Source organism: Xiphophorus couchianus, chromosome 2 (genome assembly GCF_001444195.1).
Source record: "Xiphophorus couchianus chromosome 2, X_couchianus-1.0, whole genome shotgun sequence".
In the NCBI taxonomy this organism is placed as follows: Eukaryota; Metazoa; Chordata; class Actinopteri; order Cyprinodontiformes; family Poeciliidae; genus Xiphophorus; species Xiphophorus couchianus.
In genome coordinates, this window is record NC_040229.1 from 21726337 (window position 1) to 21751450 (window position 25114).

The window sequence follows — 25114 nt, forward strand, 5'->3', positions numbered from 1 at the left end:
TTATGCTTGTACCGAAATATTTTTGCACTCTTAAAGCTGCAATATGTATCTTTTATAAAAGAAAAACTTAAAAATTGTCACTATGTTGTGACAGTATACTGTGAGACATATAATCTGTGAAAAATCTAGCTCCTCGGCCTTCACCCAGTGCTCCCAGTACTATCGACAGAAAGACCTGTATTTTCACAGGAAGTAGAATGACTCAAAATCAAAAAAGTGCCTCTCTACAATGATAGACTCTTATCAGTGATCAATAATAACCTAAAAGTTGGCTAAATCGAAACCAAAGTTCAGAACCTGGTTTAATGTTCTTTACTATCGCTCAATGATGTCTGCTCTGGATAGTAAACATCACAAATCAGTGACATTTATTCTATACTACATTACCCATTTCCAACAACAAAGAAATACTCAACACAAAGCGAACATTAAACCACACAATTTTTTGCTGGTTCTGTTAGATGTCCCATAACAACAGATTGGTGTCCAAATCAAACAAGATGCCTCAATGTTAACCTGCAGCTGAGCAAACAGCTCTGACTCTAAAATGCGCTTTTATCCCCTAACATTAAGATTCTAATTCTGTTATTTGGTTTGGATCAAAATGCTGGTCCTTACCAACCACCATAAACTCTGTCGTGATTGATCCCTCTCTCCTGCTTGCTTTGGGCTTCTTATCTGTGGGGGCGTTGCTTTAGCTGCTGTGGCTTTTGGCTCATAAGCAGTTTAGAAGAGCTCAGTCTAATTGGCAGGGATTATTAGATTCCACTTATTGAAATTGCATTATTAAATATAACCTTGTAGAGTGGAAGTGACAAAGATTTAGGGGTTCATTTTGGACTGCTACAAACCTAATGTAACATCCCTGAATTGGAAATGTGACTCGTATCTCAACTGCTGTTGTATTTGCTATTTGAGTTTTACAGATTTATGCTTTGACATTTGTTTATTAGGCCTATACATGGATTGGTAATAAAAATATCCTTTTTCATTGCTTGTTTTAATCATATTTGCTGTGAAGGAAGGATGTTTTGTTTAGCAAATTGATATAAGTAGGAAGAGTATTTAAGAATAAGCCTTACTTTGCATTGTGTAACTTTTGATTCAGTTTGAAGAATAAGAGTAATAGGATCAGGCCTTTTTTCCATTCTGACCCAGCAGTCATCCTCTGGATAACAGTAGCCTGCAGTACTTGTGTTGGAAGCGTCTTTGTGGTTTTGGAAGGATGTCAGTCAGATGCTGTAATGGAGAACACATTGCCAGATCTGTAATATTTTGAGATAAAGCCCATTCTCAAAGTTTGCAGGATTCTGTTTGTAATTTGGTGCTGTTTTAAGTGTTCTGATGGAATCCATTTGGTATTTTGGCAGATCTTACTTTACTACTGCACAGATCCAGACTGCTGCTAAAGTCGTAACTGTAATCTCCATTGACTGTTACTCACGGCAAAGCTCTAATTACCTCTACGTTGATTGTGTAGACATTCTGGGTCATACGTTTTTTTTGGCCTCACGATGACGAGTCACATTGTCAAATAAAACTTTTGAAGGAATGTCAGCACACATGAGGGTACTTTAAATGACGTGTCCACCCAAACCGTCAAGGAGAGAAGTAACCAGAGAAGATCCACAGCTTAGGTGGGAGAATCTGCTGGAAGGACAGCTATTATGTATACACTGTACATATCTGGCCTTAATGAAAGAGAATGTGAAGAAGCTCAAGAAGCACCAGATGACCGTGGGACCCAGTTCATCGTTTATCAGACATTAACCTGCCTTTTAACAGTGAAATCTTTCTGCCATGTGATCAAGCTGCTGATGTAATCAAAAGCTTTTCCTCCATCAGCACACAGCAGCTATTTCGTAATTACCTCTGATGGTATTTATCCTGTCTTGTATCCAGCCTCCAGCTGAGGCAAATAAAACTCCCCTGGTCCCAAGTCATAGATCTCTAGCAGATGGTGAGGCCGACAACCCTCTTGTAGCATCAGTCTCCAGGCCTTTGCTGCTATTTCAGGTGCTAACGAGGAGGTACATGAGCTGAACTGCATGTGTAAATGCAGTGCTGGGACTGATGTTGTATGATATGTTCTGTAAGTTGAAATGGCAACTAACTTGGAGAAACTGTAGTCTGAGAGCAGTGGTTCCCAACTTCTTTTACTTTATTACCCTCCACCACCACCACAATGCTCATATGACTCTTGAATGCATGCAAACAGGCTAATTTAAGCTTGTGCGCGTATATGCAGCAGCAACAAAAGCAAATCTCCTTGAAGTAAGCAGTTTTTTATTGCTGAACTCAGTTGAAGTTTTACATTTTACCTAATTGCTACCGTTTGGCTGTATTTGGACATATTCAATTCACCAGTTAAAAGCCATGAAGCTTACTGGAAATCTCTGCGAAGAAAGACATGCTAAGCTGAACGAGTTGGCTGTTAATGTTAATTCAATATTTGGAAGCTTGACCAACATGGACTGAACGGTTTTGTTGATTTCCTCCGCTGCTATTGCTAAAACTACTGCGTACAATTCTAAAACAGCACAGAAAATTTATGTCATTGCTCACAATGTCTCTTTCTGTCACTCTCTGACATCAGATGAGTTGTTTTTACAGCGGTGTGGTTTTTCACTCACAATGGGTCAGTACCCATCCTGCTTACTGCGCGTTTTTGGTGACAATAGAACGGATCTGTCTGGCGAAACTGAGCTGCAACTTTGTGGATTTTTATTTCCGTGAATGGTCGTGTTGGAAGCACATTTCCTACTGGAGTTCTTGGACAGTATCCAATAGAGAAATCATTTTTGCTCTCATTGACTCCATGTTTTTTCATTAAGATGGTTTTGTTTGAAATGGCTTTAGACTGTGCCTTACTTCCGGTGTCCCAAGGTGTGAATGTAACTATAAAAACTAATCCAATTGTGAAGATGGCTTGTTTCAAAGCAAAGAAATAAAATGCAGTGTACTTGAACTCCCTTCTATAAACGCCTACAGTATTGAGGCCTCCACATGTGTTTGCCATACATACTGCCTCAGCTCAGAATGGCAAGAATGCAGCCTGTAGTAGTAGAGTAAAACATACAAGGACAGGCAGATTATTTTGGGTTTGGTAAAAACGCATTAAAGGGCATGTGTGTCAGATCCAGTTCATTCTGTTTGATTTGTAAGAAACCTGTCAGACACCTGACATTGCTCTTTGCAAGGGGCTCATAAAATGCCTCACTTTGATCAAAGGGAGATGCTCGACGGGATTCAAACTCCAAAGGAAGTTTCACTTGAGATATTTGCCTGTGGGATTAAATGATTTTCTCTCTTTCTTATATAAACCTGTCAGATCAGAATTTCAGTTCATGCTTACCATGACATGGATAAATATGACAACGTTTTGCAACTTTTGGGGGGAGAACTGCTCGTCAGTACGAACAGAGGTTTCTGTTTAAATTGTTCTTGATTTAGTAAAGAATGAAGAGCATCTCTCTGCCACTCAACAATGAATAAAACTTGTTCTTATGAATTTGCAGGGTTCTTTCCATTGTTTTTTTTCTCTTTTTTTAGCTAACTTTAAAAATATAAATGTCCAGTTTGTTTCAATCTTCTGTGAAGAGTTGGCTAACTACTGGTTTATCCATTTATCATCTGTCTTGATGAGGTTATGCTTAAAGATCCTCATCAAGACCGATGATTTTGGAGGATTTTTCAAAATCTGCTTTTTTGGCATTTTTAAATTTTGGTAGTTTTTATATTATGTATAACATCTTTTCCTGTGTAATTTTGCATGTGTGGGTCTTGCCTAATTTTACTGAATGGCTCATTAAAGATTTAGTATCTGTTTTGATAAAGCCTCGCCAGCTAATGTTTTTGTAATAAAACTCTGCATGAAAAAAATATGATTGAAATGGACAGCAAACAATATACAATGTAAGTTATTGTGCAAAAATTCTAAATCCAATTAATTATAAATGACAAAATATTTCCTTTTTTCAATTTGGTTGGTCAGCATATGGAAAAAAAATTTTAACAGCCAAGATTTTCAGTCATCATCAGCCAGATGTCGATTAAAGACCAGCTTTTTTTTTTATGGTAGTCACAGTGTAAAATAGTTTGGTAATAAAACATCATTTACAAATCACATTGTGTTGTTGACATGGCCAGGCTTGTATTTTCCCATGATAGGTGGTTTCCTTCTAGCCTTCATTTACTGATATGCCAGCTACGCCTCCCACTGGCAATGTTTGAGTTGGAAAATGAGCGATTTAATGAGTTTTCCTGTTCAGTCATGAGTGTAATTGTGTCAAATGATCCGATAGTCTTCTTTGTATCTGTGCCATGAAACTTTATTTTCATTCTCCACTTTCTCTTTGCATATACAGTGCAGTAGGCTCACAAGTCTAAGTGCACATACATTTGAACCTCTCAACTAACTTTAACTAGAAATTAACAAATTGAATGTTGGTGACTTTTAAAAGTTTTTTTGTTGTTGTTCTCAAGTAATTTATTCTGTGCTCACTAAACCTGTACCGTTAAACCAGAATTTCCACCACATTAAATTGAAGACATGATTGACTTCTTTTTACACCAGATCCAAAACTTATTTTTTGTAGCCATATTGAATGTCGTACTCAGGGGTGCATACACAAAATGTGATGAAACTTGATGACCTCTCTGCCCAGATTTTACTTTAAGAAAACTTTACATCCTAAATGTCTCTTTCTCCTGTTTCTTTATGTTTTTACTTTACTTTTACTTCATTTTGACTGATTTTGGTTAGCATTTGAGGCCCATATTATCTGAAGAGTTTTTATTATTGAAATCACGAGGCAGACTAAAGAACATTGATGATTAATAAGAACTGTAATGATTATATGTAACTTGATAAAGTTGCACCATGCTCAAAGGCTATATTTTTTACTGGACAGTTTTCTGTCTTTTTTTTTTTTTTTACTTTAAAAGGCCTCAGATTCTTTTTCATTGCTAATCTAATAAGATGAAGATTTAGATTAACTTCTGTTAAATTTTGAATGTATAATCATCTTTTACCTATTTGAACTTTTGGTGGTGTTGATTATGTATATTATGTGTCAATGAAATATAATATTCTTTAAGCTGTGCCCTGAAACCTTTGGTATTTTTTGACCCTGTTGCTGTTTTTGTAACACTATCCAGATAAAAAATATGTGTTGATATGCCGCAGCCTTTGGGCCATATGTGACAAATTACCTGCTTCCATCAGTAACCACTTAGCTCTAAATTACCTCTTTAATCTGTTTTCTCTGTAAAAGACATATGAGTGAAAAATTTTTCTATCAGAAGAAATCAATTACACAATGCCTGGGCAGGATGTGGCATGCAGAGGCCACAATGTGTCTGTTTGGATCCCAGATTACTTGTTGAACAGGAAAGTTGTTGGCATTATTCCCTAGGAAAAAAAAAAGTTAGATGCTATTTTTTAGACACAAAGAGATGGTTGAGATCTGACCTGTCCCTCTGTTTTTTAAAGTGGATATTGTGGATCGATGTGAAAGCTGCAAAAACAACAGCATTTGTAGTTTTTTTAACTCCCCATGGTGAGAAACAGGAGAAACTGATTGCATTTGTTGCAGGAGTTGTAGCTTTAATGAAACACCTGGGACTAGTTTTGTCCACCGTGCCAGCCTCTTTAAAAGCTTTACAGAGACTCATAACAGAGGCATAATAGCCTGTTTTGACCCATTCAAAATTATTGGAAATGCAGATCATTTGTCCTCATCCTCAGTGCTGACGCAGACAGTTGTATAGTAATATTTTGCAAAGCTAAATTGCAAAGCGTCATTATTATTTTTATGAATTGAAACATTTGGAACTGTTTGGAACATTTATGACAAGTTGAGATCCACTTTGGACTGTTGTATATCGGATATTTATGTTTCTGCTTTCCTTAGATATTTTTACTACCCTGTTCCTCATGTACGTCTCACCTTTGCATGTTTTCAGAGATTAGGACCCAGCTAGTGGAGCAGCAGAAATGCCTCGACCAGCAGACGGAAATGCGGGTACAGCTGCTGCAGGACCTTCAGGACTTCTTCAGAAAGAAAGCAGAAATTGAGATGGAATACTCCAGAAACCTGGAAAAACTGGCTGAGCGCTTCATGGCGAAGACTCGCAGCACCAAGGACCACCAGCAGTATAAGTAAGTAGATGCTAATTTTCTGATGGTTTTTGCTCATGATTGGCTTCTGTTAAAAGGGTCAAAGAAAAACTATTCCTTGTTAACTATATTGCAGGGTTTTTTTAAATAGTTTTTTTCTAGCTATTGTTAACGATAGCTACTAAAGCTTTTTTGGTAAGCTCACCGTATTCACTTTTGAATTGTATATATTTTTTCACTTATATTGTATGTTGATAACATAAGAGAAAGCCACCAAGTACATGTAATTTAATCTCTATATTTTTAACTAATCACTTTCTTTTTATACAGTAAGTTTATAGTAATACTGTTCAGTAGAATTAATTGTAATAATGTTATTTATAAACATTATGGCTCTTTCCATTTATAAACATTGAATAAATATTTTCTAAATTAGCTATTTATAGACTAAAACAAGTTTAATAAAGCAAATTGTAGTTGGCTAATTAGTCAGGCTAGCCAGCAATTATACAAATTTACATTTAAATGACGGACACAACAGAACAGAAATTTTACCTGATTGTAAAAGTTGTGGGAATCGAACATTTGTTCAAATATTCTCCTCTCATTAATTTGTATTTAAGGTACCGTTTAGATTTTTTTTGTAACTTTCTGCAGTCCTCGCTACATTACCATGGTGAATTGATCTGCTCATGTAAAAAGCAGACAAATTGTTTAAACTGGTGCAATGAAATAAAGTCAAATCCACACTGTCTCTACATAACCCCCACTCTCCATCTGAAGCCTGGATTACTATAGCAGCTGGGTGTACACCCCTGTGTAATACTTGCATGGAGACTCTATTATGGGACTCTGAGGTTACTTCATTGTACAGTCTGGTCATTTTGTCCACAGGATCCACATTTGGCTTTGAGCACATTTCTAGTGTAAATATATGACATTTAGGAAAGAAAAAAAATCCTTCGTGCAAGTTTTAAATCATCATAATTTTTTGTGCTCACATAAACAAACGCACAGTGTGGCCATAATGTTCTCAGGGGTCGCTTTGATTGGGCACATTTCCTTGTGTGTGAAAAAGGGTATTTTTGTTTTAATTTTTCTGTAGCCTCAAGAACCCCAAGTTAGTTTTTACATGGTTTGTTATGGTAAAGCAGCAAAATATGAAAACAATCTAAAAAGGAAGCTAAATCTGGACCTTAGTCTAGACAAGCTGCATTTAAAAGGGAGGTCGCTGCAATTGAACTTAACTCATCTTAAGATGAGCTGTCAAGATGTTGCTTTTTTCTATAAAACTGCAGAGACTTTAATTGTTTGTGTCAAGCTAAGTATATTTAGACAACATTAGGAATGTGCCTATTCTAACTTTGGGCCTCCTCCCTTGAATATTTGTTTAAACGGCGCCTAGGTAACAAGGTGAGATGCAGGTGGAGGTAGACGCTGTGCCTCATATAGGCTCTCCTAATAAACCATGTTGATGATGTAGCTATATAAACATCATCTCACAGTGTGCTCCTAATGGCCTGTAAGAATCATTGCTTGGGTTTATTTTTGTGTCCAATGACACTAAATCTAGGCATTTCAAGACAGAAATGTACTTATGTTGTTACAAGGAGCTAAAACAGCATCTTTCTCACACAGCTATGGGCTCAGAAAAACATTTTCACACAGTTGGAGTTCAGTCCTCCATCCTCCTCAGGAGTGAAATGAAGGTTGTGAATGTCAGAAATCACAGGCTTGGTGACATTTGGGGGTTATGGCAATGACTCACTGCTGCAGAGGAATTCAGTGTGGTTCTGGAGGAGCTCTCTTCTCTTCCGCACTACCATGAAGCTTGATAAAAATGGGAGTAAAGCAGAAGTTAAGTTATGGAAAAGACACGGTTCTGTTCACTTAAAAAAAAAGACTAGCAAGATCTTTTGGGATATGTCTCTTCTACCGTCGCGCATCCAGGCTAAATGTTTTGTGGATTTTTCTTTGTAAAACAGGAGCATCTTGGAATATTGCAGTGATTATTGTGACACAAATGTGTACAATATTGCAATTGCAAAATACTGCTAGGATACAGTATTTTTATTTTTTTGGCTTATGGATTTTACATGCCTTACATTTACATTCTGCTTGAGAATTATATATTTCATTTGTTGACTGGACTTTCACTGCTCTCCCTCATCCATGTATTCTTAAAAGTCTGATAAGAGGATGTACATTTTGTTGGGGTAAATTTAGAGGCATATATAAAAGAAAAAATATTTAAACATAACTATTAGTAATCAAATTGCGTTAGTAAACTGCACAGATAACAGGTTCAGTAAATGAAAGCTAACGCACTCGATTTGAAAAATGTCAAAAGCTTTGAGCTTCTTAGATGTCAGATGATGCGGTGAAATAGCAGCAGTCTTTCATTAAACTGAACCATTGCTTATGTGTCAAAGATGTTTAGGGAAAAACCTATAATGCAGCTAGTCCTCTCCAGTAGAGACATAAAACAGCAGGGCAACATCAGAGTTCCCATGCACACAGCAAGAATCTGCTGGAAAGTCTTGCATTTGTGCTTGTGTGGCTATTTGTGGAATAAACACATAAAAACATGTCCATCTCTTAGAGCCTGTGGGCATGCTTTCGTAACTTTAACCATTACAACTGAATGCCATGAAGAAACTCTGCTGCTAACACATTTATTAAATTATTAATTAACCTTAAATCTAGGTCTTGACATAAAAAAATTCTATCTGTTCATCTGGTGACCAGAATTTCACCCCTACTAGAAAATAAGGTCTCCATATGTGTGTGCAGTTAGGTTGTGCTCTGTAGTATTTTAATACAAAAAGCAGACACACACATAACATCATGGCTAAAAGAAAGTAAACCCTCTTTCAATTTAAGCATTTTGGACAAAATTACTTCTTCTCACTACTTCTGTTTGTTTCATTTTCATTTCTTTACTGCCATCATGCAGAACTGACACATTATCTCAATCAGCATCTCAATCCTGTTGAGATCTGGACTTTAACTAGACCATCACAATAATTAGATTATTTTGTTTACTCATTCAGTTTATATATATATATATATATATATATATATATATATATATATATATAATATGCTGTATTGTTCAGGCTTAATAGCTCAGTTTTAGCCAAGCTTTAACTCTTGGATAGGAGGCCTCACAGATTCAGATTCGTTTGTGTCTCAAATGGGAAATTGATTTTACAGCACGTATATAAACTAAAAGGCAAAGAATCAAAAAATAAAAAAAAAAAATCTTTGTGCTTTAACTTAGATGCTAACATAGACCCAAGACAGTGAGTGTTATACTTTCAGCTACTTGAAAAAGGTATAGATCATATCTAACTCCACAACACTGAAAAAGACACAGCTGCTATTTTGGCAAAGAAAACCCCTAGTTGTCATTTTTCATTGATACTAATAGAACATCACACATTTTGACTTCATAAAACAGCAAGCATTGCTGAATGTTTTACTGGGAAAGTGAGCTTGAAAGCGTAGTAGTTACATTGTTACCAGATATTTATTGCAGACCAAGGAGCTTTTAGTGATATTGATATTGTGTCCATTTGTATTTGTGATAATGATAACTTTTTTGCATACAGTGCAGTCCTATTGAGGATGTTCTTCCTTCCTGGCATTGTGTTAACACACATGATCCACATCAAGTGTGTTTGCGCTGCAGCAACATCACTGCTAGTTTTCCTTTGAGTCCTGCTGCGACTCAGCTAAAAGGTTGTGCTTATTTTCTCCATGAACAGATTTTTCATGTTAATTTGAGTTTGAGAGCAAATGTAGACACATGTTGTTGCTTTACATTGCGTCTTTCATTTACTATGCAAATGCAAACATCGAGATGTTATGTCAAACAAAACAAACTATATTATTATTATTATTATTATTACTATATTATTATGACTAAATCTCTAGTTGGATGTTTTGAGAATGTTATTATTGCCTTGTATTTGCCTTTGGTTAAGTCACTTTGTCCCTAAAGAAACAGGATGAAACATGCTGTGTCATCTATAATGCCTCATGTCATTTTGTGCTGTGTGCTGGGTTTGTGTGACATGGGACAGAAAAGTATGTTTTGTTATGTTTGTTGTGAGCAAACTCCATATGTCTTTGTTTTTGTTGACTCAGAGGTTGCTTAGTTTATTAATGAAAGATTTTTAGATTGAAAGATTTTCAGTCGAAAAATGAAATGAAAGATTACTTAGAATTTCTACTGCTTTCCCTTCGTTGTTGATGAAAAGCTCGTGTTTCAGGAAACTGCACACTAAACTGTTAATTATCTCTCTTTGTCAGCATCATTGACTGTATGAGAGTACAGTAAGTACGTTGACATTGACCCACTTACCCATGGATTTGCACAGCATAAATGAATAAAACAAACACATTTACATTTTAAGAGGGAAGAAGTTTCTAACGAGAACTATGTTTTATCCGACTCTCTTTTTTCCCCCTGCCTCTTCTGGACAGCAGTTTCCCCTTTCATACTGGTCTTTGAGCTTGCTGGGAGCCTGACTATCATTTGGGAATCTGTCTGACCCAGTTCCTGCCCTGGCTGAGAGGGAAATGATGACAGTGAGAGATTTTCCTGCCATTATGTGGGGTTAGTTAGCAGCTCTCAGAGAGCAGTCTGTGAATGAATCTCATTACTTCTTAGTCTGACCTCTTTTTGTCACAAGTTTAAAGTTTTCGTCTCTTAAATACTCACAGAACTGCTTGCACTAAAAATAGGAAGACCATTTTCCAAGTGTGTAATTGTTTAAACTATTGTAATGAAAGTCATATTCCCAAGTATTCAGGGTTATTTCTGGACTTCATGATGGAGAATAAGGCTCCTTTTGCCTTTTACTGCTATGTGAATGTTTCAATACTACAGGGCTAGTATGCATAGTCTGTAGTTTTCATTCAAAGAACAAAGAGCTTTCATTCAGATGTTTTGTATCCCTCATCTGATGTACAGGCTGATTTGAAACATTTTATCCAGCTGATTTTGGTTAGTGGAATTGTTTCATTTGTTCACGTGGAGCTGCAGGATTTGTCATGTCTAAACATTATGTGCTTTTTTTCTGGGCATACAAAAGTTTGCATTCTCACATGTTGCTTTTTCATGTTTTACGCAGCGTACTGATCAGTACATTGCTTTAACTTTCAACGATTTTATTTTAATTAAAGAAATATACAATTGTATACAATTACAGGTGTAAGCATGTTGGTGTATGTCTACCAGTTTTGCACATAGTCTCAAATTGTGCCCCTTGTTCTCTGCAAAAAGCTCAAGCTCATTCAGAGCTTGATTCAAGATCACCTGTACACAGCAGTTTATACGACTTGCCAAATTCTTGATTGGATATAGGTTTGGACTTCATTCAAACCTTCCCATTTTGGTTCCAGTTGTGTTTAAAGTGGCTGTTCTGCTGGACACCAGATGTCTGCCCACATCAGTTCTTTTGTGACCGGTGTTAGATTTCTTCCAGAGTTGTTTATCACTATTCTTATCAACTCTGAATGACTTCCATCTCTCTGCTTATGGGGGCAGTGTTATGTGTTTTCCAAGCACATAGTGCCATTTTACAGCACAGTCAATTAACACTGTTAACTTTAGTCATATAAAAATGCTTCATATATCAAATATGACTTAAAAGAAATTTGACTTTGTAATTTATTGCCTGGAGTGGAAATTTAAAAACTTATGCTCTTTCTGAAATGTGGTCTCCCTGATTCAACTTCTTCACTACATTTTCTAGCAAACCTTTGAGAAGCTGAGATTAAATCACCAACAGTTTTGAGTCTATTCACTAATTAAGTGACTTTTCAAGGTTCCACTCGAGTCTATTCAGGGGTATCAGAGTAAAGGGAGCTACATATTCATGTACAGTGTTCAGATTTTCACAGTGCAAGAACAGAGTTTTTGCTTTTATTGATGCCTGGTGAGCCCAACAGTAATACATGTCAGGTTTTTCACATTTTTTTTGTCCACAAACCTTATCTTTGTCTGGAAACACACTGGTTTCAGATGGTTTTCATATGTGTGCCTCTGCCTTTATCAAATTCAGTTTCTTCCTGTTTTTGCATTGCGTTAGAGAACGCTTCAGCTGGTTGGAATGCTGGTATCGGGCTCATTTGATTAGTTTTTGCTATTCCAACTGATGTGTTGCCATCACTGAAGGCCAGTTCAGGGCTGGGTCAGTTGCAGAGGACACATTTTCACCTGTTGTGCTGACAAGTGCAGCTTGTCAGTGCAAACTGACTTTGTGACGGGGGAGCAGAGGCGAGTCTCCATATGGTTCCTCCATGACTTGACCTAAGACCTGGACCTTTAAACCTCCTCCAAATTGCACATGTATGTGGACTGTCACAATTACTCATATTGTGCTGGATTTTTGCATGCTGGAGGAATGTTACAGATTAACCCAAAGGAAGTCTGTCTGCAGGCCGGTGCTTATACAGGGCCCCACTTGCGGCGGTCTGGACAATGTCCTACTGTTAGCCTGGAAGCAGCCAGCACACGACGCAGGAAATGGCTCTTTGCCTGCTATATTTTGTTTTGTTCTTTTTATTCTTTAGTGCAACTTTTCTTTTTCTCAAGCTGACCAGATTTGTTCACAATTTAACTTTTTGTCATGCAATAAATGAAATCTGTGGTTTTCGACTCTTTTAAAATAATAAACTCTTAATTTGTAGAAAAATGATCTGCACGAACTGTTCCAGTCTGGTTTTAGAGTATGTGCTCTAAAAATGAGAAAAGTTAAGTATTAGCTTAACCTGTGCCACAATGTGTGAAGAGTCATAAATAAAAAACCAACGTTGGCACAAATTACTTATTCATGGTGTTGCTCATGATCGTAGACTTGAAGCTGCTCCTTTGTACAACAATATAACAGCTTTTTATTGTTGACAACCAACATTATCATATATTAATGAGACTTAATTAACCCACAAATATAAACCGTAGTGTGGACAATGCTTTGGCTTTCTGAAATCGTCTTGGGAATCTTTTCGTGATCCGGTATTTCCAACCCGGATAACACTTTCTGTGGATTCAGAGGAAATATTTCAATTTAACCAAGATACTATAGATTACTGACTTTAACAGAAAAATCCTCAATGTCTAAATGTAACCCATGTGAATGTTTTAGGTCTGTGGGACACTTTGATTGTAAGAACTTATCTTGGCTCAGAGTAATATATGGAGATCTATTTCAGAAATATAACTCAGAAGATATTTTCAACTTTACTGTTTAGGTCAGAGCAATGGGCTACATGTAATGCATACTCAAGGATCTTAATAAATGTTTCAGCTTATTAAAAAGACTGTCCTTGTATTCTGTTTAAGTTATTTTTGAAGACTGGTGCCGAAACAAGCAAACAGGGAAATGTCCAAATGCAGTGACCATAAGCATGAATGAGTGAACCATTTTGAGTCCCTCTATGATGGAGTTAGGTCAGTCATGATCTATGGACTTCATTACACCCTTTAATAATCCATTTACCCTGCCAAGTCTCCTAAAGATGAAGATCCACTCTTCTTGCTCTTATTTTCTTCATTTACACATAGAAAATAAACAACCTTATTGGATTTTCTCTTCCTGGCGTCTGATTGTTTCTTCTGGTTTCTTTAGAAAAGATCAGAATCTGCTGTCACCAGTCAACTGTTGGTACCTGCTGCTGAACCAGGTCAGGAGGGAGAGTAAAGACCATGCAACACTGAGTGACATCTACCTCAATAATGTTATCATGAGGTTCATGCAAATCAGCGAGGACTCCACGCGGCTACTGAAAAAGGTGAGGATGGACAGATTACTTGGCTAATCAGCTAATGACTTGACCTATATTTCTTTTGTGGATGCCTACCTGTCATTTATCTATATTTGTTCAAAATTGAATTGTTTAGGTCAGAGACTGACAGAAAATGGATTTTATCATGTAGAATTAAGGTCACTACCTTGTTTTAGAAAGTGACCTTTCCCCCTCACTCTCTAGAATTTGCTCATAATTAATCTAATAATTTCCTCTGTGTCTCAGCTAAATGTTTCCTAAGCCTAAAACAAGACAGATATGTCCCTTTAATTGACAGCTAAAATTAAGACAGATTATCTGACTCCAACAAATTTGCAGAAACTGTCATGAGAAACCTGAACCGTATTCATTTTTGGGCACTGTGCAAATAACAGCTAATTTCTTTTCTGTCATGTGTATTGTATTCAACACAAAATTGGTTTCATTCTTTAATGTAATTTTCAACTTCAAGTAGCATGTCGCTGAAAAAATATACTTCAAGAAAATTTCCATGCTTATATTTAACCTAAACCTGAGGGGTCAGACGTGACTTTTTCTTTTTGAATTTTAAACACGGTTTAACGCAACTAAACACAATCCAGATTTTTCCACAGCGGTCAGGTCAGCATTTTGTATAAACAGTCTCTAATTATAAATTAACCCATTCACTTGGAAGCTGGCCTACTTAGTTGTATGATATGCAGGAAGTTATATTCATCTTTGCCTCTGCTGGCATGATGCTCCATTGAGCCGCTGTGGTTTGTTTTCTGAATTAGAGTAATGGCGTTGAACTTTGGGCACCGCAGCTTCAAATCAGTGTACGTTCACTCTTTCATGGCTTTCTGGTCAAAACCAAGCCGCTGCCTTTTTTCTCACCACAAAGATGACAACTCCCTAACAGATTATGAGCTCCTTGCTGCAGGAGTCGCATGAACTTACCACAGAGCTAAATTACAAAGTTGCCTTTCCTAAGTGGAGTGCCTTTGTGTACATTTAGCTTGCAGAAAATATTCTGCTTCTCTGTTCTTTCTTTCTTTAATTGATCAGAAACCTTCAAATTTTCCCTTCTTTATTTAGAAAATGAAATGTATTGTTTAGTTTTTGCTTTCAACTCTGGTTTTTAACACTGGTTTAGCCCAAATAGTTACCAAGAACCCTCAATGTGCTTCGGTTTAAGTCTTGTGGTTGTATTTAGTCCTAATGCTTAACTTATTGAAATTACATTATGGTGCAGCTCTGAGCACACTTTCGATCCTCAATGACCTGATTCACTGCAACTGCAGCACCTTTCACTCTGACGCTGTGGAATCTGGAGTATCAAACCACATCATGGAATGTTTGTCCCTTTAAAGTTCTGCAGCTTCTTTGTGGATCCAGGTGACATTGTGCAGACAAACAGCTGCCTTGTGGGAGGTCACATCTCGTCCTCTAATTAAAGCTTCCCTGAGCGTTTGATCTCAGCGGAGCTCAATAATGAGGCACAAACAACAGAGAACTTCCCCGTATTACGTGAGCTCCCTCGCAGAGTTGAAGAGACAGATGTACGGCTGTCATCCTTCCAGCACATCAAAGACCAGGGCTTTTTAGTTTCTTGTAATGTTCAGGGGTCATGCTGAGCAGTCCATTCACAGAGAGCAAGTAAACAAAGAAAGACAGGTCCTGGGGCCTCCATCAACATCCTCCTCTTGACCACTTGGCTTTTATATATATTGTCTATCTTAAAAGTATTTTAAGATAGACAATATATCTTTTGTTTTTATGCTTGGATGGGTTTCATCACATTCACTTTCCATTATTCATACAACTGGCTCTTTGTTTTATTCTGCTCTGTTTTATTCATGACAGTCCTATTCTGTGGGAGAAAGAGACTACAAGGTGGTATTTCTGAAGTCTGATGCAGCTTTAAACTTTTCAGTAGGCAAAGTGTTAAAAATAGCAGAGAGAATCTGTTGTCTAAAATTGTGCCGATTATATTGATTATGACTGATTCATATCAGTAATTTCCTGTCTTTACCGTTACACGATGCTGACCATCGTCCATGAGCTGTAGCATCTCAGGCAATAAAAAGATAGATTGTGTGGAATTTAAGAACAATTAAAGTCCATTAAATTGGTCAAATATAGTACTGATATCGAGAAGGTGAATTCATGACATCTGAAATATAGTATTTTAGCAAATCTTGCATCTAAGCAGTCTTTACTGCATACACAGATTCATCTAAGATTGCATTTCCATATATTTCTCAATCAAGATTTAATCAAAGTATTATGTTAAATGCAGTAAAAGTCTGCTCTGCAGTGGCAGGACAGCACCACACACAGAGGCCCTAAGCGACTGCTGCCTGTTAAACTGTGATTTATGTCAGCAGCTTTATGAAACCCACCACTCCCTATAGGCTTCCCTGTTTTCTCCTCTCTTGGTTTGTTTTATCTTTCTGATGTGGTTGGTTCACAGATGGAATGAACTCAAAAGAGGAAATCTATTTGTAAGATCCTTGTGATGAATTAGAGTAATTTGGAAACTCCCCCAACTGAGAGTCTTTTCAAATGAAAGGGAGTAAAGTTGAGAAAATTAAATCAATACTGGTTATGCAACACAACATTTGGTAAGCAACTGTCGCTGCTTATAATTTGAGGTAAATATTTTGTGTTATATTTAGCTACAGTATAAAAGAGGAGAACATTTCAAGATTCAAAGCATTCTAAGTGTTGGTTCTTCAAGCAAAAAGGTTAGTAATGTCTTGAATGCATTGTTTCTTTACTGCCACGTCTGTCTTTACTGCTCTCACTCACACAGACACCGTATCACAGCTCGTGAGATCCTTGGGAAAGCTTTTCATTGAGCTCTGGATCGCATCCCAGCTTTCCAAATGGGGAAGAGCTGATATGCGTTTGATCTGACAGATAGTCAAAGGTTTTGTCTTCTCAACTTACTGTTGCTTAAGACTTTTCCCACAGGGGTCGTTTCACGTCTTATTGCTCTATATGGGAAAAAATACATCTTTATAAACAAATTCACTTGACTGTGACGAACATAATGGATAAGGTATCAACAATGCATTGTAAAAGTATTCACACCCGCTGAACTTTTTCAGGTTTTGTCTCAATGCAACCATAAACTTGAATTAAATTCCTTGCAGGAGTTACACAAGTTGATGGAAGAGTTGAAGTGACATTTGGAATTTTGCAACACATTATTGTATGTAGGAGACACAGCAAACATGTGGAAGAAGTTGCTTTGTTTAGATGAGATCAATACTAAACCTATAGTTACCATTTTAAATGCCTTGTGTTGAGTGAAACACCCATAAGGTGACCATGGACGAGATTTGGTTCTCTCGGTTTCCCCCCTGATTAAGTAACTGCAATAGATCAAGTATCGTTACTCACAAGGTGGTGATTAGGTAAGTGTTGCAGATAATCCCAGTCCCCAGGCAAGACTCTCTAAGTTCAGACACGAGACTCTAATCCTCTTTGCTGCCTGTCTTCTTGCTTGTGCAGCTTTAGCAGTAAGAGACATGCAATGAAAAGGAGATTGCATGTTTCTTCTCTCTTCATCCTTGCCTGCGCATTACTTTTGGTGCTGAGGTTTGAAACCCTGGAGCTGTAAAATTGGAGTGAATTATAAATCGGAATCATAATTGAAAAAAATGCTGGAGCTTTTATTTGATTTTGAATATCCCTAGTTTAATTAATATTTTAAGAGGCATATTATTGCTACATTTCAGATTAAGAAAAATGCTGATTTGTTAAAACTGTATAATAATGTGACTTTAGATCTGAAAACTGTGGTGCATATTTCCATTCATCCCCTTTACTCTAATTTCCCTTAATAAAATCAAGTGCCAACAACTACCTTTAGAAGTTAGTAAATAGAGTAAATGGAGCAGGCATATAATTCGGTCTCAGTTTAATTACAGCTGAGTTACAAAGATCTCCCAGGTTTGCTAAAGAACATCATGAAGACCAATGAACACAGCACATTCAAATTCTAAACATCTCACTTTCTTAGAAGAAAAATGAAGAATATGTAATAACTACTAACTTATTCAAACACGGCTGTCCACCTAAGCCACATGTGACAAACTCAAAGCCCAGGGGCCAAATCTAATCCGCCGTAACTTTTTATGTGACCCTCTAGACTCTAAATTACATTAGTAGGACCCCCGAGTTTTTCACAAATCCACAAAATCTGTGATTTTAATTGAAAAAAAAAAACAACAAAACACAAAAACCAATCACAAAATTCTGGAGGGACTGATTAGTGTGAAAAGATGTACAATATTTAATTTTAAGAAACACAAATAAACAGTTGTTTCATAATTTTTTAACAGTCTAATGGGATTTATCAAGACATTCTGGCACAACCGGCCCTTTAAGAACATTCAGATTTTTGATGTGGCCCAATATGTAACTGAGTTCGACACCGCTGACTTCAGCTGATGAGCCTAAAACAGACACACTCTGGGAGAACTGCAGAGATCCACAGGTCAAGTGTCATCATCTGATGACTGGAGTTGAGCCCTCCACTAATTTGGCCTTTATGGAAGAGTGGCAAGAAGGAAGCAAGTTTATGAAAGAAGGTCATAATGAGTCTAGTTTAGAGGTTTGTTTGCTGTCCTTGACTTAGCTTGAGCTATTTGGCAAATGTCTCCAGGAGAGCTTGTGAAATCACACTCTAGAAGTATTGCAGTGAATACAAACATTTGCAATACTTTTAAGGGTTGTATTTGTAAAAAATAAAATAAAAACCCTCACAGTTACACACTACTTTGTCTTGGTCTATGACATAAAATCTCAATACAAACAAAGTTTATTTTGGTGTGAAAATGACTTGGGAAAATGTCTGTGGACACTTTTTCAAGCCATTGAAAATCCATGGATTTTAGCCAGTGCATTCCATGTTTTGATCAGAAGTAAAATTATTCTCCAGTAGGATTCATGTTACCCCCAGAAAACCCTCACATAGCCTTTTGCGCCAAGCAGCTCCCAGAATGAGATTTGTCTGAGGCTAACAGGGTTAGAAAGAGACCTGACGTGCCGGCCAAGGCTGTAACATCATCCAGGTAACATCCAGCCTGCGGTATCAACTGCAGTGGAGCAATCAAAAATTCATTGTCATGACTCATAACCTCATAAACATGTGATACACTGTCTTAGTCAAGGAAATAGTGCCAAGGAAATATGAAAGTGCCACAATTAGATTAATAGAAAAAGGTCCCTCTAAGTCCAGCACTGTTAAAATCGTATCCCACAACTGCTAGATGCATTAATGTGGGCATGTGTGTGATTGTGTTACTGAGTCAAGCCTGTGGCACGGCTGATTGAGTTAACATATTGGGAAGAAGTCTTAGTCTTGGCAGCCAAATAATGCGTTGAGCATGTGGGGAGTGAAACTCGAGCTGCTGTTGGGTGGAAAAGTGAGCAAGACACTATCGCTTTCACACTGAAAATCCTGGGGGAAAAAAAAAAAAGTAATTCACTGTTATGTTGTGTCTTGTTCTGATTTAAGCCAGTACAGTTTTTTAAAATAGAAGTGTGGTCATTTGTGCAATAAACAGTACCATTAATAAGGTCGTAATGTCCAAACTGTTGAGCGCTCTTATCTATAAGCTGCCACGTTGTTTGTGATGCATTTATTGCATTTAATTATTATTCAGTTTCATATTCAGAGAAAACCCTTTGTTACATTACAAATCAAGCAGATGAATGCATGAAACTTCTTCTCAGCAGTAACAAAAAACACCGACCGTTTCTCCAGTAGCAGCTTATTAATAGGGTAAACAATTATTTTAGTAATCGACTAATCTATCAGTTATTCAGATGATTAATTGAGTATAGTTAAATATAAAAAAAGATAAAGTAAAATACTGGTAAACACTGCCATAAAAGCAGTAATAATATTGGATGTCAATATAGGCTTAGGTCCTTAACAATTTCCTTTCTGTAGCTTAGAAAATTAACCTGTAACAATAATATGTAATGTTATAAGTCAACTTGGCAAAAATTACATAAAATTTGAAATTAGTCAATCTAATAATAAAATAGCCTACTTTGTGTTGTCAGACAGGTTCTTTTGAAGTGTCTTTTTAATTCTACAGGTCTGCCAGAAATCAGGCCTGTGTGTAGTTTGTGAAACTGCACACTTTAAAAAACATGTTCTTTATCCTGACTAATTAATTATATATTAACTGCTTTTTCTATTAAGTATGATTATTTTTTGTGTCATATGAAAATTTGATTTATAATCTGAAAAATGTGTGTATTAAAAGGGGGAGTTTGTTGTGACAAAAATGGACACCAATGGAAAAAAATATCTTACTAATTTTATGCAGTGTGAAAAAAATACATTGTGTAACTATTTTGTCTCTTTTGTTTTTTTCTTTTATTTTGCAGAGCAAGGAAATTGCTTTCCAGCTTCAGGAAGACTTAATGAAAGTGCTAAATGAGCTATACACAGTAAGTATTAATGACTTGCTTTGTTTCCACTAATGCATCTAATTATGTTCATCTTGACTGTGGTTGAGGCTGCTTGCTGGTGTTGAACTAGCTCTAATCAGAACAGCTTCCCATCATGTCTTTCAGTTTCACATCTGAATTCATCTGTAATTTGATATCTGACAGATCTAAATTGATACTTTGTTTTCAGCACCACACACAATCCACTGCACCATTTACTGTAGAATCTGTACTTCTTTTGTAGAATGAAACCATTAAGCAGTAAACTAGCTATTAAATCCTCCAAAAGTATCCAGGTTGTGCTTGCTTGAATCATTAGACCCCATGTTTTGTTTTTAATGGCCCTCATCAGCTACTTGCTCCATCTCATCGGAAGAAAACTCATAAAAACCCACAGAGGGATGCTTGGAGCAAAATAGCATTTTGCTGTTTAGACTTCGTTTTGTATTGTTTCTTTTTGGCATTGTTGACTTTATTCAGTAGTTGTAAAAGAACAACAGACATTGCTTTGAAGAAAACTTTATAGTTAGGAGCATCCATCAGGCTGTAGACCTGATGAGGTCTCTGCCATGGGTCTGTGGTGAGATGTGATGCTTGCAGTAGATAAGACCTGTGGATTGTGGGGTGGAGTTTCCGTGGGATAGGGTTTTTGAGGAAGTTACCCCGGATGTTCAGTCAGATTGGGATCTGGGGTGTTTGGAGGCCTGGGGTGTTGTCGAGCTTTGAGAGAGTCTCCTGATGCTGTAAAACATCACTGTTGTCATAAAATTCAGAGGTGTTTGATTAAAAACTTTTCTGTGGTTTGCAGATTAGTTATAAAGTTACAGACAAGCCTTGAAATGTTTAGTTTAAAAATGCTACTTGGTAGATATGTGCAGAAATAGGTCTTCACTTTCACTTTAGTTGTCACTAGAAATGACATAAAAAAAACAAACAGTCCATGTCCGTCTTAATCAACAAGTTCAACTTTGCACTAATCAGGACAGCCACATAGTTGTTGCACCTCATTGTTACGATAGACTGACGACCATTCAGGCATTGAATGTATTTAAGCTCTTACTCCTAAGCTACATCTGTTGGAAGTTTGATAATTATTTTAGATTTATCTATGGAATCTTTTATAATTATTAGCATTCCTGGTTAAGATGTGTAATAGACCTTAAATAAATAATTTCTGCCCAACAATTGTTTATAAGCAAATGTGGGCAGCTGGTTAATCATGAATCTTTTGCTATTTGTGCAACTGTAACTTCCTATATCAGGCAGCTATATTTGTTTGATGTGTTGCTCATTCTTTGGAGCATTACATGTAACTTTTTGTTCCAAATTTGTATTGAACTAAAGGAAATATATCTAAATTTTTTTATTTCATATTTTGCTCCCTTGTTAATACCCAGATAGTGTCAAAACAAAGTATTTTGGTACATCAGAGTGAGGAAGACTGCTAATTTGAGATGTATTGTCATGTTGGTTAATCATTCTCCTCGGAACTCGCAATCAATAGCCTCTCTATTGATCGTCATGGTAACGATGGGTGTAAACTAATTAAATACAAGTCAACGCAGCTGTTGTGCCATCCCCAGTGATTGAATGAAAAGCTTTTAAGTTTGCTTTTAGTCTCCAGTTACCCGCTTCAGAGAACCAGCATGGTTGCACTCTCAGACCGTAACTCTGCTGCTCCAAACAAAGTGTTGCTTTCAACTCAGAGTGTCAGTCTCACCACTGTCCATGCAGCTGATTTGACCTGATTTAGTCCCCTGAGGGTACACACACACACACACGCACGCACACTGTAGCTATTGCATCAGACAGTCACAGTCCCCGTGTTGGCCTCTGAGAATGAAATAACAGGTCTGGTCTGCTCTAAATGTGTCCCTCCAAAAACAGCTGCAGAGTAAACACAGCCGTGGCAAACTCCAGACCAGTAAGTGAAGAGTGCAGGGCCTGAGGTCAGTCACCCATCTCCAAACTGAATCCAGTTAGGCCAAACCCCAACCATAAGAGAGGAACTCCAGACAAATCAGGGTTATCTGTGTTGTTCCATACGTCCAAAAATAACTCCATTTGGGTGTAAAATGTTTATGTTCTGAGAAGGGAGAGTCTCCGGACTGAAGTTGAGGTTTTGAGCAGACAAGCTTGTTTCAGAAACAGGTTGTGAAGTTATAATTTGCTGGAGAAAGTTCAATCCAGGTGAAGCCACTGCTGCTGTGTACCGCGGTATATGGACATAGAATGAAAATATATTTATTGTCAATAGTGACACCTAACTAGAAAGACTATAGGACATTTTATTTTCTCAAAGAAATCAGTTTTGTTCTAGCATTTTTTATGAGATTGTGTGGGTTCTGCATGCATGATTCTGGACTGCAGCAATTCAGAATCATACATGTTAGGTTAAATAAAGCTTCATAGGTTCATAGCTTCAAATAAAGCTCATAGGAAGGATTTTTTTTTTGCAGAACTAATTGTTTTCTACATTTTTGTTGGCCCAGTGATGAACTAGCAACATATCCAGGGTGTCCTTCACTTTAATTCTTACGTCTGGTGGTTTATGGATGGATGGATGGATGGATGGATGGATGGATTAGGGTGGGGACAAGCATAAAATATGAACAATACAACGATCTTTAAAGTTTCTAATCTAATTTGCTATGTCTGTTTTGAGTTAAAAGCATGTGTACTAAAACTACTCAACGCCAAGCAAAGTCATTGGTTCTAAAATGTAATGGTACCAAATAATAAAGGAGAGGTGGAAAAACAATCATGACAACTTACTTTGTGTTAAGAAACTGCTTCAGTTTTAAAGATTATCCAGTAATGTTTTTTTTTCTATCAGAATAAGTCAAATATGGACTAAATTATTGTCCACTGACTAGATTTGTTTATATATATTGTTCTTAATCAGATTTGTATTTACGTGGGAAGAAACCCCAGAGATTCTCAGTTTGCCAAAAATATAGCTAAAATCCTGTCTCATTTTTGCAAACCCAATATTGTAAGGTCTGGTCTGAGCTGGCTTCATCGTTACACTCTTCATCATCCTCCATAAAGCTCCAATAATTGTTTTTCCTTCTGAGCACTTTTATCTTCCTTTAGCTCTGCTGAACCTTTTTTTTTTTTCATGTTTCATAGTCTACCTTCTACTTACAAGTGAGTCAGTTCCTAATTGATCATGGATATAGTATGACTAGCACACAAACTCCTTCCATTTTGGGTGATGACTCAGGCTGCAGGAAGTGTCTCTGAGTGTTTCCAAAATACAGAAGCACTGATGAACTGGCAGCAAGAGGAGATGAGCTCACAGAGTGGGAATTATCATTCAAGAAGCATATGTTACAGATACAGCCGACATAAAGGCCAACACAGTAAAAATACTCACTCGCAGGTCGCATAATCAGATACATTTGCAGGACTTGCATTACACTCATTCAGATTTCATTTAAGACTCCCAGACACTGAGTTTATTTGCGTTGGTTCAAAGTTGTAAATGTACAGTCAACCCTGAGATAATTCATCCTGCTATTTGGTCAAAGTGAAATGGATGTGGGATAAAATTATCTGATATGTAATGAATAAGCAGTTTGAGTTACAGAGCGTTTAGTAGTGGGTTATAAAAGGCCAGTCATAGCTAAACACTGTGACCTTCGGCCACAGAAACTGACTGGATACTCAGAATTTAGTCATTTAAGCACATTGCATCAATTTAGGATTTTTTTCTTTCTTTAAAATGATGCCGGAATAAATATGCAATGAGGATTGTTTTCCTTGAATCTTAGTCTGATTTATTTTTGTGTGCATCTGCAGGTGATGAAGACCTACCACATGTACCACTCAGAAAGCATCAACGCCGAGAGCAAGCTGAAGGATGCTGAGAAGCAGGAAGAAAAGCAGATTGGGAGGGGGGACCCTGTCTTCAGCATACGGATGGAGAAGAAGATTGAGAAAATAAAAGAGAAGGTGAAAAAGGAGCTTGAATAGTGCAAATTATTTTGAAATTAATTTTAAAAAATAAATTAAATTATCATATTTAAATAAAACTAAGTCAGTTGTTTACAACTCGCTTTCCCCGTTGGCGTTTTTGCTATGTGCTTAAAAAATGTGAATAATCTTTGAAGCGTTCACATTTTGTCAGGTTAAAACCACAAACATCAATGTATTTTAATTGGATTTTATTTTTTAGACTACCCCAAAGTAATTAATAAATTGGGAAGTAAAAACATGCTTTGATGCAAACTATTCCATTCTAAATTTTGCAGCCTTCAGCAAGATTTCTTCTAGAAGTTAGCTTTGTTTAGCTCCATCCTTCTTCCCACAAACTCTGTTCATATTTAGCATCCCTGATGAACAGAAGCATCCCCATATCATGATGCTGCCGCCACCATGTTCAATGGTGGGAATGTTGTGTCCAATATGCAGAGTTGGTTTACCATGACATGGTTTTTGTCCATTTTTATATTTTTAGTGGTAAAAAATATCATAAAACAATTAAGTTATGAAGTATCATATGCATTTGTGGCTTTAAAATTGTAAAATGAGTAAAAGTTGTAGGCGTATGAATGTTTCTGTCACTTACTGCAAGTAGTTGAAAGAAATCATAATATTGTGTAATAACTTTAACACTTCCAACAATGACAGAAAATGTGTTTGGTTCTGGCAAGAGTACACACCTCTCAGATCCCTTGACCCATTTAAAGAAAAACACACTGAGAGCATTTTCACGTCCAAACAAGAGGTTTT

General features: G+C 36.9%; 1 protein-coding gene across 4 annotated transcripts in view; it reads left to right on the top strand.

The window, feature by feature from the left end:
• Positions 1-25114, top strand: part of srgap1a (SLIT-ROBO Rho GTPase activating protein 1a) — an 86127-nt gene that overhangs the window by 21511 nt on the left and 39502 nt on the right. For all 4 annotated transcript variants that reach the window (XM_028035034.1, XM_028035026.1, XM_028035013.1 and 1 more), the window contains exons 2-5: positions 5968-6163; positions 13762-13924; positions 20315-20377; positions 24182-24334. In XM_028035034.1, the coding sequence (XP_027890835.1) occupies positions 5968-6163; positions 13762-13924; positions 20315-20377; positions 24182-24334 (575 nt within the window). The remainder of the gene's footprint in view (positions 1-5967; positions 6164-13761; positions 13925-20314; positions 20378-24181; positions 24335-25114) is intronic.